The sequence below is a fragment of the Ptychodera flava genome, chromosome 5 (genome assembly GCF_041260155.1).
Source record: "Ptychodera flava strain L36383 chromosome 5, AS_Pfla_20210202, whole genome shotgun sequence".
In the NCBI taxonomy this organism is placed as follows: domain Eukaryota; kingdom Metazoa; phylum Hemichordata; class Enteropneusta; family Ptychoderidae; genus Ptychodera; species Ptychodera flava.
The window spans coordinates 5,107,929-5,127,608 of record NC_091932.1 but is presented as its reverse complement, the minus strand read 5'-3'; the positions used below and the strand labels follow the sequence as shown (position 1 = coordinate 5,127,608).

The window sequence follows — 19,680 nt, the reverse complement described above, 5'->3', positions numbered from 1 at the left end:
GCACTTCATTTTTCTTTCAAGCACCGCCCTAAACCCTCATGTTGGTGCCGTCAATTCTTCATGGTGGAATGCTTGCTGTGATATAATTCTAGAAATAAATCAGCCAGGACAATATCAATACTATTGCGAACTTGAAGACCTCTGTTTATCATCTCTGTTTACTTCAAGTGATCATATCTGGTACAATATTTAATGTAATTTACGATAACAAAAACTTAAGAAATAACTCGATTCATGTAAAGAACACACTGCGAAAGGAAACTTTATTGTCGTTCCCCGGAAAATGAAGATGTTGGTTGCTCGTACAGACTTTTCATTTCAATTTTGGAAAACTGAAAGCAGACTTTAAGCAAAAGTGATCCTCGCGGGCTGAAAAATAAAATTAACTACACGATTCGTCATCTACCCTGTCGTCCCATGGACCTTTTTTGTCTATTTTGACGTAGTCTCTGGCACATACAGGGATTGGGTATTCGCAAGCGCCTACGGCGAGACCTTCGGCACTCTCGGTAATGCCTGCGGCATTCCTAGCTCACACCTTCCTCGCTATAAACTTGCGAATCCCCCGTACATAAATAATAGACGGAAAGGCACGAGGGACTATCGAAAGACACGGCTTAAGGGGCTTTTAGGCCGGGTAACAGGAGGCAACGCAGTCAGGCGACGTGACTGATGCAGTTACGGAGGCAGCAGTTACAGAGCAGTTACAACTCGTTGCCAGTTTTCTTGCAAAGCTTAAGCGGCGCATTAGTGAAGAGCCGACCATATTTTACAGATTAAAGTCAGCCTACCATCAAATTGTTCTCTCGGCCATAGTAAACTCCTGTAGAATTCGACAATTAAGATTTTAAATCGTCGAATTATAAGAAAACCAGTTCCGACTAAATAATTTTACGGGTCGAATTAGTAATTTAGGACAATTTGGAAATTTCATAGAGTCATATTTGTGATGTGATGACGGCTTCGGGTAACTACTTCATGCAAGGTGAATTTGCTGAGGTTCCGACATTGACATATTCACATTTTACTTAAACATTTTGTGATTTATTCTCCAGGCTGTCACAATTGAAATGTACAAAGTATACTTCGTGCAATCAATAGAATACTCTTCAACAGGGGCTGCTAACTAGCAAGTGTTATTCATTGTTTTAAACATGAGAAATATGAATTTCCAAGCTAATGTAAAGTGGCTGCAGCCACTTAACAGTAACTTTACAGTAGCCATTTCAATCGTACAAAGGCTACATTCTGATTTCGGTTAATTGTATATAAAACTAAAGATTGTGCAACAGATGTGGCTAATTTTGTAATTGTTTATTTAAGTTCCACTTTAAAATTTGTCATGAATCACCGATAAAAACAAACGACCATTAACTATGATATCAAATGGGAGAACTGATGAACGTCTCGATAAAAGAAAATGAAACATTCATCGCCTGGCATTTTTTATTTTGTGCCAAGTAGACATTGTGACATTTTTGGCCTTATGCTACATTAATTGACATGGGATTCCATACAAATATGTACAGTACTGTGTACAGAACATGCAAGTGTGTATAACACGATATAAGTCTACTGCGCTTACAATTATTTACGGAATGTATATTTATCAGAATGTTTTGCTTGTTTTATGGCGTTTACCCTTTTTTACTTTTTGTCAATCACAGATAATGTTACGGTATCACTCATTAACAATATTATTCTGTAGAGCTTTGAGATTTGATCCCATGACATATTTAATGTATGCCAACTATGTAATCTGTTGTCAAAATTATAAAAAACAACTTTAAACTGTCAAATTATAAAAACAACTTTAAACTATCAAAGTTGTGGTCATTGCCAATGTGGTTGAGCACCTGAGAAATACTTAGCTCGGGATGACATGCTTATCATCCCAAAGAATGATGCCAAGCAAACCTCGGTGCACAAGGAAGGTGAACCAACGATCTCTGTTTCGAAAAGAATGCATCGTAAAAAAGAAATTTCCTACAATACACACCACATTAATAAACGGAATTTATTCAGATGACATGTCAAAATAACCAACTTGAACGATGTGATTTCATAGGAAAAGAGCTAAAATGACAAACAAAGACAATATTTTGTTGTTTAATTTCATTGAATCGCATTATGTAATATTGAATATGTTTCAAAAAATTTGAAATAAACAAACAACCAACAGATATTGAAGTAAAATTTCTGTAAAATTAGTTGATATTCATGTAATATTTATCCTGCACGATAAATTCTTTAATGTCCCACGAACAACGTACTCCTCCGCTCATAAAATAATAATCAAGCAAACGCCGACATTTGAAAGGAAGCCTATATCCAAGTAACATCAATTGGACTTAATTATAAATCTTTTTAAATGTATTAAAGAGGTTAGAATTCCTCTTTGCCATTGATATGTCATTCTTGCACATGATTAGAAAAATATAAATTGTTGATTCAAAGCATCTTTAAAAAAAGTCTCATGAAACTGAATTGAAGAGCAATTATATATCTACGTAATATTCACACTTTACATTCAAGCCAAAGTAAAAGAAAAGAACCAAAAAAATAAAATGATGTCAAGGTTAATTGAAATGATAATACTACGTTCTGATTGCTGCAATTGAGACACTTGTTCGCATCTTTTATTCTCGGCCTTTGGTGATAAGTAATTTTTACATAGCCAAGATGAAATCTTTAAACTCACAGTCAAGCGTGCAAATTACAGTATTTCCGGTTTCCCTCAATGCTTTAACATTGGAAGTTTGACGGGTAAAGGGTTCGTTAATTGCGAGACGGTGTTGACCAATGGGGTCACCTTTTTCCGGATTGATATGACCTTTATTCGCAGAGACGATCTCGTCTGGTCAACTCCAACTTCTTCTTCTTCACTATTCCATGAAACAACATATTTATTTCTGCCTCTTCCTGCTTTCATTTTATAGATACCGAATGAAAAGTTGACTTTTATCTTCATATTCTTCGAAGCCTAAAGGTATAGATAAGATAGAAAACCATAATGATGTTAGTATTCAAACATTGTATGTCGAATGCTATATTAAACATACTTCGAGTATATTGTAGAGGTAATTCCTACCTTTTTCCCATGTTCCTTGTTTAACTGTCCTATAAGATCCATGCATTCGCTAAAGCAGAGGTTATCCCTTTCTTTAAATCTAAACTTGTATGTCTTCAGATGTGTATTGAATGCTTCTTCCGTGAGTTCTTTCACTTTATCTTCCCGAAGTACTGGCAAGTTATCTGAGACTCCTAGAAGTCAAAGGTGAAGAAAAATATCATACAGGGGATGTGATCGCGGTACAAACAAACCCACATGTGCACTAACGCTTATGGAAATACACGTTCGTCTATGCGCGTTTACACACGCGGGTTTGTTTGTACCGTTGTCCATTCGAATTCCGGGTTTTACCTATTTCGATAGTTATTGGTTGCGCAATTTAAGTAGAACATATTGTTGACGAAGAACAGGGATGAGGTGGAATTGTCATATGTCTTAACACAATCACTAACCTTTCTGACGTCCGAATATCGTTTTCCTTGTGTCACTTTTAGAAGGTGGTAGCGTGTTTTCTTCCACGATGATTTCTTGTTTGTCGTTAAGTGCTATGTTAAATTTGTTTTCTCTATTCCCAGACATAAGAACGACCTTTGTTCCATCACACAAGATGTTTAATACTGCGTCACTCCTTACCTGCGTATTGGATAAACACATTTGAGAAATATTTATTAATAATCTACACTGTAGAAATATTTTGACGACTTTTAATTGTTAATATAAATTGATGTTGCGCATTAATTTCATGATTTGTCTTTAAGTGAACTTAAAAGCTAAAATCCATCTGACTAAACGCAACAGATAGTTGTCGGTGGTACACACTACGACTTATGATCAAAAACTGAAATTTCAACTCAGAATACGCATGATAGACGCAAATTTCTCGCCTGAATTACAGAGTGGGCCCCTTTTTCATGCATTGCAGGCCAAACTTACCAATAACTTTAGTACTTTAAGAACGACGCAAAACAAGAAGGGGCTGAAAACAATTGTACGACCAGGCGCCAGGCACCTTGCCTCTGCAATTGTTTTCAGTGAGAGACTACACATCCAACTCCTAATAACCATTTATATGAGTATTATCAATTTTAATCTTAGTTTTAGCTATAAAGTAAATAACTTTCACTAATTTTGTAAGCAATATCCTTAGACTGTCTAGGGATGGTATGATCACTTTTCTTTGGACAAGGCTTTTCATTTGTATATGACATGCATCCTGAACATGCTAATAGGTCTTCTTAGTGTTTTAGCGGGGAAAATGCAGCACTGTTGCTAACTTGTTTCTGATTGGCCTAAGTCTTTTTTTTTCAGGGTAATGTGCACCAGATGTTCTACAATCGTATGCTGCAACCTGTCTAATTCCCGATTAATATTTTTAATCCACGTTCAAACCAGTCTTGCCAACTCTCTGCCGCCGTCGCATGGTCAGGGTAATGTCCCTTGCCAGCATGGATATCACTTCCGTTCACGAAGAGAGAAATACGCACGTGACATTTCAAAATATTTGCGAAACGAGAGTACCAAAAACTATAAAGTCTAACACAAATTGGCCTTGCGCTGCTCAAATTCGGAAAGATTGTTGTGACAACAGAAAACCTCAAGGTGTTTCAGTTTCGGAACATGACAGAGCTCCCATTGATTTCAGTGAGATGAGTGCCGCCGAACTAAACTTTGCCTTTGATTGCAATTATTGTTGAAGTCTGCAACGAGTTTGGGAAAAGGCTGATCCCGAGATGATAAACGACGAGGAGAGATTGTGGGATCGCGGCGTATTCAACACTGACACAGCACGAGGTTTGTCATTACTTTTATAACTGTTCGGACTTAGAGCTATGGATGAGAACGCAAAGCTCCAAGCGAACCAGTTTCACATTGAGTTCGATGAAAAAGGGCGAAAGTTTCTGCAGTATGAAGGACGGCTGTATACGACTTGTACTAGTAACATCAAATCCAAACCTAAAAGGTAATCAGACAATATTCTCATCTAACTAATGAGCGGTGTATTGTGCCAATACATGAACAATATCTCGCCCTCATTGGTTTTTCGGGTCGTTTTTATCGGAGACCAATGTCAAATCGAGATACTGGGATATAGCGTTTTCGCAGCAAACTGTCGGCGTTAATACACTCCGGAACCTGAAGAACATGTATAAGGATGTCGGGATCGATTGCGAGGCTGAAAAACAAATCACAGAGGTAAAGTTACATGTTGTACGAGACTATACGAACAGGGAGTTTATGAACAATCGATCACCGGGAGAAGCGGCCATCGATCGGCATCAGTCAGAAGCTACAAACGGCCATTGGAAGACATTATGCAAAATATTGTATATGCCCTCAAGCCGCCTAAGCCAAAACAACAAAAGGTGCTCTCGGAAAGGAAGAAAAAGAAACTGGTCTTCCTCAAGAAAAGAGAAGGCAAGCCCTCGACTCATGAAAACGTTCTGCACATTATTGTTCCCGACGGCAATGATTCGGTCCGTTCAAAGCGATCCGGAAGAAAGTGACGATTACTTTTGATTTCTAATGTGTTGTGTAAATTGCAAGTGAAAGATGTGCTATTTGAATTAAATTTGAATTGGTACAACAATGAATACATTGTAGTCTGTTGCATGCCATCTTTTCAGGTGGCAGCATCCTGCCAACCAATCAGAAGCAAGGATCGTGCCATGGATTATGGCTATAACTCACTTCTGAAGAGTAGGTTATGGTTTATAATCCACGGCGATCCAGGTCTCTGACAGGGTCTTGTCGTGTGATAAATCATACCATATATAGTTATCATGTAGGCTTTTTAAGGGAATTATGAGATCTTAGACGAAAATGACTTGGCCTTAATCACAATTCAAGTTGTCGAATTCTCGAAGGTGTAATGAAAAAGATGCAAGCTGAACTGGTTAAGTTGCAACTTCGGGTAGAAAACTGCAGGACGTAAATTTTGAAATGTCACTCTTTTGACTTAACTTTTAATACCCAAGTTCATTTGAATGATTTATTCTATATAAAAGCCATGGAGTTTTCGATATAACAACCCTCGGTCTTTGTATAACAAATCAGAAATCGTAATGGATTTGTATTGCGTATAATACTCCATTTTCTTGCATTTTAAGTAAAGCATTTCATAAACTCAGTTTTGTGTGTTTTCTAGATTTTACCCTACGATTTCCCTGTGATTCATGCCCTCCATACTATTGTGATTCGCATTATGATCGTCATGGTCGATTGCCACGAGACAGTTTTTAAAGTAGAGCATAATGCCACATTCACCTTCAAGTTTACAAATTGGATCGAAAATTTCATCTGTATTCACAAGTGCTTCAATCTATATAAACTCTGAAAAATTGATGCGTCGAGGCAGAGGTTCTGCAAATTTATTTGGGTAGCTGACTTTCGTACTCAGGGTTCCGTACCTTCATTTTCAGCGAAAGATGAGCCGTACCTTGTATTTCTGCATTGATTTTACGCTACCAACAAACCTGATCCATGGCCTCATTCTTATGATGGGGTGGGGGGGGACATATGTTATACACACGACCGACTGCGTACATAATAGAATGCTAGCCAAATTTCGGCATCTGCTGAAACACGGCCGTACACAACTGGAATGATGAATACAAAATAAGTTATTCAATACTTTCCTCTTTCTTCACTGTTTCGCAGGTCATTCAGCCTGTACTACTTGCGAAAGGGGCTGTTTTGATCGCATTGGTAGACTGGCTTTGGCAGCACAGCTTGTCTGTTCTTGTGCGTACGCGGCAGTTACTAGCTGGCCGAAAAAGCCATCGAGTTCTCCCATGATCTAAGCGACAGTCTGCCCTAGTACATTGCTTCAATTTCGCGACCTCACCACTTATGCAACAGCCTGCTTCTTCATTCCTTAAATTTACTCTGTTTTAATATTTATATGTCCACAGACTTAGGGCAAATCTATCGCGCTGGCAGCGTGATCTTAGACATCTTTGATAGCAAGAGAATTCAAAGAGAAGCACATCAAGAAATCACGCAGCACACAAGTCTGAGCAATCTGCTGCTACACAGACTGCTCGTACCTTTTACTCTGAACTGTATGGCTCAACTTGGATTGACGCTATTAGTCATCAATGGCTATGCATTCCAACACGATCGCCCTATAAAGTCTTATCACGATATGAAAGTGCCCAGATGTAATGGAAGTGTGTTGCTAAGTATAAGACCAATCGTAAGCCCGTTCTTGCTTCAAGGCATTGAAGAAGCTTAGTAATGTAGGTCGTAATTGCTTTTCGTTGGACGTGTGGCGAAATTTACATCCATCCATCCATACATACATACATACATACACTATAGATACACAGTATATACTATTCTGCGTGTTCCTGTCTCTGTTATGCGTGTTTCCACTTAGTGCGGGCGGCGCTGGATGGTTCCATCCCCAGGGGAGGGGCATGATAGTTTGACAGAAGGTATGTGCTGTCGCCACGAGAACAGATACCTTCTGTGAAACTATCATGCCCCTCCTCTACGAATGGAACCATCCAGCGCACTAAGTGGAAACACGCATAACAGAAACAGGAACACGCAGAACCACGCGCGGGTCGACAGGAACATCAGAAGCAAAGCAACGGAAATAAAGAACACATGAAGCGTGAAACTCTGAGTAACGCCTAAGTCCTGTTTTCCACTTCTATCAATTTTTACCATACATACATATATATATATATATATATATATATATATATATATATATATATATATATATATATATATATATATATATATGCCTGTATGCATACACACACTCATACATACACTCAGACAGACAGGCAGACAGACAAACAGACACACACACACACACATACATGCATGCATGCATACATACATACATACATACATACATACATACATACATACATACATACATACATACATACATACATACATACATACATACATACATACATACATACATACATACATACATACATACATACATACATACATACATACATACATACATACATAGATAGATAGATAGATAGATAGATAGATAGATAGATAGATAGATAGATAGATAGATAGATAGATACATACATACATACATACATACATACATACATACATACATACATACATACATACATACATACATACATACATACATACACATACATACATACTACATACATACATACATAGATAGATAAATAGATACATAGATACATACATACGTACTTACATACATACATACATACATACATACATACATACATACATACATACATACATACATACATACATACATACATACATACATACGCACGCACGCACGCACACACACACACACACACACACACACACACACACATACATACATACATACATACATGCACGCACGCACGCACGCACAACACACACACACACACACACACACACACACACACACACACACACATACATACTACATACATACATACATCTACATACACACACATACATACATACATACATACATACATACATACATACATACATACATACATACATACATACATACATACATACATACATACATACATGCATACACACATACACACATACATGGTTTTTACCTCTAAAGTTCTTTCTCGTAGAAAGGAGTTTGCGTACGATAGACATTTCTTCATTCTTTCACTCTGGAATTCTTCCGACAGCATTTTTCCTTCTATCTTATTTATACTGTCCATTCCAATCGGACTTTGACAAACCAGTTCATAAATCGTTTCTGTAATGTAAATTTTTCATCATTGGTATTGTGTTGACCAAACTGTTTGCTGTTTCAACGTAAGTTATAGAAAGATTACCTGGTTTCACACAGAATTTTTATGACACAAGTAAACTGCATCAAAAGCAATGTAGAATGCTCCTCTCGCTCGTGTCGTGTAATTTTTTTTAAAACTTGGATTCAGAAGCATTTCAATTTAGCACTGTCCATCTCACATTAAATCCCACTTATTCGAACAAAACTAAATCTCTCATTGTAAAATTTACCAGGGTTAACATTATGCGCTTTGACCCTATCAAATCACCGACTGTTGCGGAACGACCTGTTGTGATCAAACACATGATGTTAGTACCTGTGCGTTCAACATATACGCGCTAGCCAACACTGCATTCACAGTCAGACTACATATTTTGGGATAGCGAAGGTTCCTCGTTATAAATATCTTTTGTCATTCAATATTTTAAAGTAAGGTTAAATATAACTTTGTGAAGAATAGAATGCCATTGAGACCGCAATATGAAATGCTGCTCATAAGCAATCATTTATGGAAGATATAACGATCAATAAGTTATGCTACTACCAGGTTTTGGGAGATTATCTGTTACCTGGTGATGCAACACCTGCCTGTCAAAGGGCAAACTTCTTACTTTCCTCTGTCAGGCTCTGATCATGCTTTCAACCTTACAACTTTCCATAACCTACATGGGATAACATTCTGCCTTCCAAGAACAGCGAGTACCGATTAATACCCGTTAACATGAGCCAAAGATTCGGATATTGTGAGGTGCTCTTTCAAGAAGTCAAAAGTCACAATATTTTCATCAACTGTATGGCCCAATTAATTTACATTGAGACCAAAACCCGTAAGTGTAGTGTAAATCCTTCTAGTGTTGATCAACGCTTACCCTGTGTGCAGGAAGATATGTCTTTTGTAGTCACATCAAATTTGAATTTTAAATTTCAAAGATCATAACTGGTATTATATCACATTTGTCCCTATCAGAGAACTCTTTTCATTTTGAATACTATGGATACCACCATTATTTACTCATGAGTAGCAGTAAGTGTCCGATAATAAGGCCAACAAGGTATTTACTCTGCTAAGTATCCGCGAGGATGGGTTTTCTGATGTTTTCTGGGAAAACGTGACAATTGTTCTTTTAGAATTGTCCTCTCTTGGCCGTGTTCTCTTGCAAATGTAGCCACAAAGAATATATGGCTTTTGCTTTGTTGAGAACGATCATGTTTCAAAAATTGAATGTAAAAATTTTAAACTGTGTCTTACACTCATAGCATAGCTCTCACGTGCAATCGATAAACAGTGTGCATGCGAGAAAAAAATCATCCATACAAAATTTCTTAAACAAAATCACAGGGAACAGGAACATTGACATAGCATGATTCATATTTTCAACAAACTGAGACAGAATTAGGACGAAGCAAACAAAAGAATTGCGTCATATTTTTCACTCCATAAAATATACAATAAAATAGAAGGATGTGAGGGATATAAACGGACGAGACATCTTGGTAAAAGCTACAATCAAAACGGCGAAAACGAAAACTATCCGTTCGATCAATCAAATACTAAGCGATTGAATCACAATAACACACTTGTAAGTTCGTTACCAAAGGAACAAAAGCATTCATGAAACAAGGACACGAGAACACAACACAATTACACGAACGATGAAGAAATCAAACACGCAGATTCGAAAGGTACCTGGATGCGAAGCCGCAATCCCCTAACTCTTGCATTAGATTTTGTCGATATAGGTTAAGACTGTCTACCGGTGCTTAACTGTTGCTCCTTGTTTTTTTTATTAATTTAATCAGTTTGGTTTGAGCAATGAGTTTTGCTGATGAGTAATCGGCACCTTAGGGATGGATATAAAACAACAGTAAACTGCAATGTTACGAATGAACAAGCCCTTTCCATGTGACAAAAGTCAAACACTACATACGTAGCTGGGTTTCACTACAGTATTACAAATTAAACGATCGGCTAACACAAAACCTAAACGACATATTGTACCCGAAACATTACCAGAGAAACTGGCGGAAGCTCGCCTTCCACTGTAACTACAAATAAAACAAATAATGCGTAATAAAACACACCGAAGAGATTGAAATTATACTACACGGCCACTTTGCGAAGTTGAACTATCCAAAGGAGGCTACAATTATCAACAAAAAGGCATCTTCTCTCATTCACACCAGAAAAAGGGAACGGGGACAGACTATTCAGCTACCTTGTAATTCTTACCGGGACACAGGACATACTAACTACAACAATAAATGTAACATCGATGAAAGTAAGCATTATTTGTTTGAAGGTTTTAAATGACTATGTTGATCTATTTCTGATCCTCTTACAAATATATTCTTAGAATGTGTTATATCGTGAAAGAATGTTCACATTGTACATAAATTTTTTAAATACAACGCCAAGTATATAAGCGTATGTTAAATCTTCATGTTTGTCAGCTGTTTACTTGCCTATCTTTTCACATTTTGAGTGGACTCATAACAGAAAATTCACTTACTTTAGACTAAAGTTAGGATGCTAAAGCCAGCTTTAAATTTATCTGCTCATGTATGTTTTACAGATATATATCATTAGTAATGGTAGTAAGGGTTAATGCGACATTTTTAACAAATGACATACCATCGTCGATGGTTTTGACGGTAACTGAATGCTGTTCATCACCAACTTGATCTTCGGCGGCTTCCCTGATTGTGTAAAAAGAAGCAGGTAAAAAGATGATATTCGACAAGAAAAATATAAGTTTTCTTACAAAGATAAAATGATTTAATTTGTTGCTTCGCTGCAGCTAATTAACATTTCTTCATTGTCGGTGTAAAGTTCAATGGAAATGAATCTAGCAACAGTCAGCTTTCTTTGCTCATATTTGATTCATTAACACAGTGATTTGTAAAGCTGAATAATTTCCATTTCAAGATATGTAGTAAATGAAAATGTTTATTGTTTATTCTTGTTTAGGATAGCTTTAGTTCCGCGGAACACGTTGCAAGTCATCAAATAATTGAAGAATTAAATATCAATGAAATCATCGTTTCCTGCAACTGACAAAGTTTAATTCATTTCAAGTTTGTGGCCTCGGTCGACAGCGTTCGTGGTTCCGATGTTTTAAATAAAGTTCATACATAACTTATCAAACTAGACAGAAAATTTGTAACCAACCCTTGTTCCTTTCACTGATTTATACATTCGCCACGTGAAATCAGCACCACGAATTGACTGTTAGGTACTTACGACACCGAGGACTGTCGCTGCAAATCCTGCTCTTGCAAATGACACTCAGACGCTGTTGCTGCTGTCCTTGGTACTGGGTATTTCTGATGTGAAGATTCTGACATCCGCGTGTCTTCTTCTTCACTTTCATCACTCGTTTCACTTTGTTCGCTATTGTGGCTGCTCACGTTTCCATCTGATTGTGACATGGCGTGGTGTACTGGCTGTCCCGTGTGATCCATCGCCACGTGAAATATGTATTTAGGAAAATTTCCAGTCTTGAATATAACGTTGGATTTCTTACAGTGCACCGTGATCATTGCATCATGCCACTCCTAAAGCAAACAGAACATTATATTTTATATATATATATATATATATATATATATATATATATATATATATATATATATCACATGAACTAGCCCGTATCTCCACCTGTGTTCCTGCAATGGTACCGTTCGTACGTGCACGTCACGTCGCGATACAAACCGATTTGTCGTGATCGATGCCGCGCTCTCGTTGCATTTTGACAAAAAGGTGACCCGATAAATCCAGATATGGAAACACAGAAGGCATGTCCGACGAAATTTCGAGTCGCTAAAGCTTTAGCTATTCCCAAGAATCGAATGAGGATACCGTCGATCGTTTTAAAGGCTCAGTAACGTCACGGCTCCAGTCGTAAGGCTCAATGTGGACGTCGTCGCGTCGTACCTGGCGATCGCTACTCGGCAAGCGACGTCGTACCTGGCGATCCCGGTTGGCGATAAACCCGAAAGATACACCTCAACGAAAGTTCAATTTAATAAATGAGTTCCGTATAATCTTCGGGAATGCGACATAGAAGGCACAACCATAAAGTCATTCCGGACGAACAATTTCCTTCATCACACAAATTCCGTTGTTTCTCGATCGGAATCAAACCTGCAGCGTAAGGCCGTAGTGAAGACATAAGCTGTCGACATGTAGCCTTAACTCTGCAGTGCAGCGCTGTAGAATCGGATGTATTTCGAAAGTTGACTCGGACGACACTCACAACAGAACAGAGTTATCGTCAAGTAACAAAATTGGGATGTACCTAAGGGCGATATATGTGTCACGGCAAACATCAAAGTCCGTATAAGACAAAAACATTGACGACCCAGATGGCCGTGCCAACTACAAGCGTATAAGCTTACACTTTGTGTGTCATTGATCTGAATCTTTCGGGGCAGACAAGAATGATAACTACTGTTTCGATCGTGTCATTGTATATTTAACTTCAAAAATATGATCGTAAATATTCTAAACTACTCAAAATACTATTGTTATCCGTCGCTACCGCGGTGAAAGCTATGTCTGCCGATGGCAGACTTGCCTTGGCATCCGTCCAGCGCGAGACAATGGTTGACACGCGCACGAGACCGAATCCGTATGTCTGATTGGTGGAGATACCATTCAGTGGATGAAAATTTAGGCTTAATCGGATTTATGAATTCGAAAGTATACCTGTAAATATTTGCTCATCTCCTTGGTGACAGGCCGCTTTACTCATTAAATAAAACTAATCCGCGTAAATAAAACACACAATCGCGATAAAAATCATGCACTTTGTTACATTAATTTTGATCCATCGACATCAAAGAAAACTAAGAAGACTGTTCATGTGATAAATATATAATTCCATGGAATTTTTCTCTGTTTGACGTCATCGTATACTCGCGTTTTTCGCGGAGCCGCATAACTTTTCGCCTTCGGCTCGAAGTTGTACGGCTCCGCGAAAAACGCTTGTATACGATGACGTCAAACAGAGAAAAATACCATGGGAATATATATATATATATATATATATATATATATATATATATATATATATATATATATATATATATATATATATATATATATAAGTGTGTGTGTTTGTGTGTGTTAATCCTGCATTTACGCAAGAGGATTGTAAAGTCCACAAAATCACTATAAGCAAAATGCCAAATAATGTGTTGCAGACACAAGATTTAATGCTTTTAGTTGTTCGTTATACTTTAACATAAAGTGTAGGGTAACATTTACTGTCGATACAAACCAACTGGAAGCAAGAACCAGGGTTTCTTAATAACAGTAAGATAAGGGCCTGTGGGTCATTAAATCTTCAGCCAAAATTTGTCAAGAAGAGGGGTATTTGTTTAATGAACATATCATGATTGAAATCGAATATTTTTTTCTCAGCAATTTTTATACTTCACGAACGATGTCATTTTTTTTTTATTGTTCTTGAAAATGTAGTTCACAAAATTGCGGTAAATCTGGCATTGCACTGATCGAGGTTTTTTGTGGCACTAAAAATCAAATTAAGCTTAATATTCCTACAGACAAACGGTTGAGTTGAGGTGAGCATATAGGAGTTATGATGCAAACTGATTGTTTTAGACTACAAGTGCATCTCAGATTCTAATACCTGTTTTTTATCATTTCTTATAAGAACATAGCAATATTCTATACAGCGTCGGTCTTCATCGCTAAGGACACCCTTTTCCATTTCTCTCAGGACTTGGCTCACGCAATCAAAACTAATACGTGGTGTGCAGATTCTTTCGATATCTAAATAATGAAAGTCAGTTAACGAAAAGAAAACTGTGAAATTAGTACATAAAAACTGATGCGGCAATAATATTGCATGGGAAAAATTAAGTTTGAGTCACTTAATACACGCATGTAAAGTAAATGTAGGAATTGCTTTTTGCTTTTTTAACTTTACAGGATTTTACATACATCCTGCGATTTGGATGCACATGCCGATTGTTTGATGATATTGTACTTACTGCAGATAGATAGATAGATAGATAGATAGATAGATAGATAGATAGATAGATAAATAGATAGATAGATAGATAGATAGATAGATAGATAGATAGATACATACATACATACGTACATACATACATACATACATACATACATACATACATACATACATACATACATACATACATACATACATATACTTACCGCCTTCATACTGGTCATAGTCATACGAAATAATATCATAAACTGGTTTGAGATCGGAATCTATAGAAATAGCAAACTTGTTTCTCTCGTCACCTGATGCGAAGACCATAGTCTTGTTTGCACCTTTCAGTGTTATCCGAGCATTTGTCCATATCTTTTGGAAGGGAAATTGAAACATCAAGGTCTTACAAAATTCACGATATCACTTGCTTTCATTTGCAGAACAAACCCGATTACACGTCATGCAAATAGGCAGTAGTTATCATTTCTTTACTCAACCTTATACAATGCCGGGAAGGATGCCTACGGCAGACGGATATTTACATCAATCCTTCATCGTATCCTGGCCTGAATTTGGTTACATGGCTGTAAATACCATCATGAAATTGACAAAAAACAAAAACAAAACAACCCAAAAAACCTAAGAAATGTTGTGGTGTAGGTGTGATAACTTTGCAAGCCAAGCACGATAAAGCTGTTTCAAATTCTTTTAATCATGCTTTACGAAATGCCTGAAACAAAGGCTGCTATCAAAAAAATCTGACAAAATACTATCAGACATATTGAATAGGTTTACAATAGCAGTTAAATGACATCTTTTGCACTCTATCTTTGCATTGCCACAACCGAACAAGTAGTTATGCTAGCACATTATAAGCCGGCACCATGTCTTCCATCCAACGATAGAATTCTCAACATTGAAATACGAAGGAGATGAGAAGACGGTCAAATAAATACTGAATTCCGTAAACGATCTACCCAGAGAATTTACACATATATAAATCCACTTCACATACACTGATTGTGCCTAGTTTAATTACTCTGCTGACACTGCATGCGATGTTTGTATTTTCGTGTCACAAACGACAAGGAAGGAAGTTATTCCTATCTCCATGGTGCGTTATATTTTTTCGGAGCCTAATGTTACGTGAAAATTATCCCAGTAACGGATAAATTGCTTTTTAATCTGCAAATTGATTGAAGAGGCAGTAAGTCTGCAGAAGCCAAACATCAGAACTTGTGCAAGCAGCATCTTTTGATGTGTCTATTAATTTCAAAGGCCGTTGAGATGTGCGTAGTTCTTCTATCCATTGATAAATGATAGAATGCTTTGATACATAAACTTGATTTCATAACACTCACCTTTAAAGTATGTCTCTCAATTAAGGAATAGCAATGGCGAAGGCATTTAAGAATGTCGACTTGTGCATCCATTCCTTGACTTGTGCATTCTCTTACAGCGTCATAAATATGTTCATATCTTATCTGAGGCTCACATGATCTTGGTGATTCTGAGGAAAGGAATGTAAGTATAGTTTTAATATTCACAATGTTAAGGCCATGGTCTACTTCAAGTGTAGTTTATGATTAAAAAAAACATTTTATAAGCGATATTATTTCATCACATTTTTGTAAAGCATATTAGGAATTCAAACATTTTATGTCGCACTCCTGTAGATTTGACTAGAATAATTGCTCTAACTTTGCAAAATCTTTAGTAAGCGCGCGAGGAATGAATAGGCTAAATCATGAGAATATTTGTGCAATTACTTACTTTTTAGTAGAGAGTCGGTATTGTACTAATCATTTTATCCAAGATTTGCGAGCTTAAAATGTGAAAGGAAATTGAAATTATTGTGTAATACCGATATGTAGCGGTGATGAACCATTGTAAGCAGACTTCGGTCTGTCTTGTTTGCTGCTTGAAGGATCGCTTAAGGAAATGATACGATGAATTGGCTCTCCGTTTTCATTCGATGTTACTTCGAACAGGTTGGTCTCAACACCTGATATGAAAATGACTTCTATTTCGCAGTGCACAGTAATCTTTGCATCTTGCAATACCTACATGTAGATAAAGGGGAACTGGTTTAAATCGACGTACCCTCGCTGCCTATTTGCTATATGTGTAGTATAACATTCACGTTGAATTGAATCTAAGGTATGCAGTACAAGACAATGCTAGGCATGAAGTGTCTACTAATCAATAGTTTCAGAAGTAAACTAAGGCATGAGTCAAAATATTCATAGAATGACTGCCTTTCCTTTTCTTGCGTTTTCGACAATATATTATATATTCTGCACAAAAATGTAGGCGCTGTTCACAAAAGGTAGTTCGCGATGACCAATGTCAACATGAAATGTTGACTGAAAGTAGATAAACAAATAAATACCCTTTCGTCCCATTTTGCAATAAGAGTGTTGCAATGTCGTAGGCATAACTTATCTTCTTCCTGAAGTTGTCCTATGATTGACTCAATAGCTACGGTTGCCTCCTGAATGTCCTTGAAACTGATAGATGGGTAGCACTTCTTTATATATGGGTTAAGCCCTACAAAAAGGTTGATTTATATATTATTTTCCATCTTACTGCTCTACAATAGTCGTCATTATCAACTGAGTTTCACTTGATAAATGTTGTCGACACTGAGAGAGAGAGAACGACGTGACATGCCTTCTATGTAAGGGACTGTGAACGTAAGGTTTCCATTACGAATAACGATCAGGGTGCACTTGAGTGAAAGTAAATTTGAACTTTCTAACACTGTGATTAGGAATACTAGATAACGGAAAAACTACAACATGCAAGCACATCCACGTAACTGCTTCCAGATGACGTAAATTAAGTTAAAGTAAATAAAAATTATCAAATTTCAAATGCAATTTTCTTTGTTATTTTAAAGTTGACTCTTTTTGAAGAATTATTTACATGACATCGTATCAACTTTGTCAGAGTGAGTTAAATATGCGTTTACTCTTATGAAGTTCACATAGTACACCCAACAATAGCATTGCATTACCCTAATAATACAGACAACACATTAATGGCATCGAATTTACCTCCGTTTGTCACTTGCTCTTTGGTGGCACCTGTGGTTTTTGCCCCAGTTCTTATATTTTCATCGATAAAATCTGCATAAGAAATTACATTGTAAACAGGTTTCCTTTCGCCGTCCAACGTAATTATAAACTCGTTCCTCTGGTCACCTGATTTGAAAACCACACTTTTCGTTGTACCATTTATTGCGATCCTTGCATTTTCCAAAGTCTGGCAATGTACAAAAAAGAAGTTAAAGTGTTGATCAAGATCTGAGTTTCTACTTGGAAGCAGGATATCTAAAATTCTGAAATTGTCATCCGACCGTAAACGTTGCAAGTTTCGTCTCAACATCATATGTCAAGCAAATATCTGATGTTCCAATTATTTCCCAAGAATGAAAGTCATAAGCAGATGTCTGTCCTTTACTACGATATGATCAAATCCAAGTCATAAATTTTGAATGGAAGCTGATGAACATTTTATGCATCTAGTAAGTTGATGAGTCAAATGTAAGTTTTGCGTTGTATTGTATGTTTTATATAGACACAAATACACTAATACCACACGCAAAGAAACGACATTTAATAGCAACGATTAAATTAAAGCTATGAAAAAATATTCAACAGCTGATGTGTGGAAAGGGCTTCACCTTTCTACGACTCCTGACTTATTTCAATTATATCATAAAATCAAATCCTACCGAACAAATTTATAAACGAAATAATGCCTTAGTCAACATACCTTACCACCATGTCTTTCGATTAAGGTTTGGCAGTGGCGCAGACATTCAAAGTCACCAGAGCAAATGGTTCCCCCACTCTTTTCGCATTCTCTTATAAAGTCATTGATATGCTTGTATGTTATTCTAGGGTCACAGGATATTACAGTACCTGCGAACAAAAATCAATACTTTTAACTAAACTATTAGCAATAAATGTGAAGATTTCTGTACCTAGATTTCCCACATGAAATGGTAAATAATTTCTTTGACATGGATATTCCTTGCAGGGAACTCTAAGGGAACTCTTTATGTAGATCCCAGACCACAAACAAATGTCATTATCATATACCTACATTCACGTGCCTGTGTAAAGCTATGGGGAAAAGCGCCCTCACATCCATGCATTTTTTACGGTGCCCAAATAAAAGGAATCGCGCGCATTTCTGAACTATCTCGATTGTAGTTGCTACGTGCGTTGCTATCCGCAAACGTTCCATTCATACACAAAGCTAGCGCAAGATTAGGAAAACGTCTGCTTACCCAGATCGTGGTTGCGCGTGGCGACAGTGGAGCCGCGACGATGACATTGGCTTGGTCGTACAGTGTACGGGCCCGAGCGCTCGAGGGCCCTTCCGTCGTACGACCTCGGGCCGCAAAAGCCGTATCAGCGCCGTAATGATTAATATCAACCCTTTCGCCGCGTGTGAAGAGTAATACTTGAGTCATACCTGGGGTAAGAGGTGGCGTATCGAGGGAAATGCTCTCCGTTACGGGCTTTTCTCTGTCTGGAACCTCATTTTCACGAACATTATCCCTACTGTTCATGGATAAAACACGATGGAAAGGTTTCCCATTGTCATCATTTGCCACTTCAAATTGATTGGTCTGCACTCCGGATGTAAAAACTATATGTTTACTTTTGCAGTACACTGTTATCTTGGCATTTCTAAATACCTGTGATAGTAACAAGTAAATCATCAAGTTAATAAGCACAAGCAATACATAAATTGAAAAACAGTCTTCTGTTACTCTCTGGTGGGATAAGTTAAAATATTGACATAAAGATGGTGTGACTTTATTCCAAAAGTGA

The 19,680-nt window shown here is 37.2% G+C and overlaps 1 protein-coding gene across 1 annotated transcript; it reads right to left on the bottom strand.

Moving 5' to 3' along the window:
- Positions 1 to 1,294: 1,294 nt before the first annotated feature.
- On the bottom strand, positions 1,295 to 19,549 carry LOC139132816 (uncharacterized). Its single transcript, XM_070699076.1, has 14 exons — positions 19,319 to 19,549; positions 18,611 to 18,759; positions 17,890 to 18,097; positions 17,223 to 17,380; positions 16,695 to 16,893; positions 16,192 to 16,340; positions 15,049 to 15,202; positions 14,498 to 14,640; positions 12,085 to 12,398; positions 11,476 to 11,540; positions 8,656 to 8,807; positions 3,526 to 3,706; positions 3,092 to 3,264; positions 1,295 to 2,983 (listed from the first exon to the last, which is right to left on the bottom strand). Exons 1-14 carry the CDS (start codon positions 19,413 to 19,415, stop codon positions 2,738 to 2,740), a joined length of 2,388 nt encoding a protein of 795 aa, XP_070555177.1. The 5' UTR covers positions 19,416 to 19,549; the 3' UTR covers positions 1,295 to 2,737.
- Positions 19,550 to 19,680: the final 131 nt, after the last annotated feature.

Bases quoted from the DNA above. Each gene is read 5' to 3' on its own strand.
- LOC139132816 (XM_070699076.1), bottom strand. From the start codon at position 19,415: ATGAACAGTAGGGATAATGTTCGTGAAAATGAGGTTCCAGACAGAGAA. The intron at 8,808-11,475 runs GTATGTCATTTG...TTTACATTACAG, and splicing joins CGTCAAAACCATCGACGATG to AAACGATTTATGAACTGGTT. The intron at 3,707-8,655 runs GTAAAAACCATG...TCCAATACGCAG, and splicing joins TACGAGAAAGAACTTTAGAG to GTAAGGAGTGACGCAGTATT.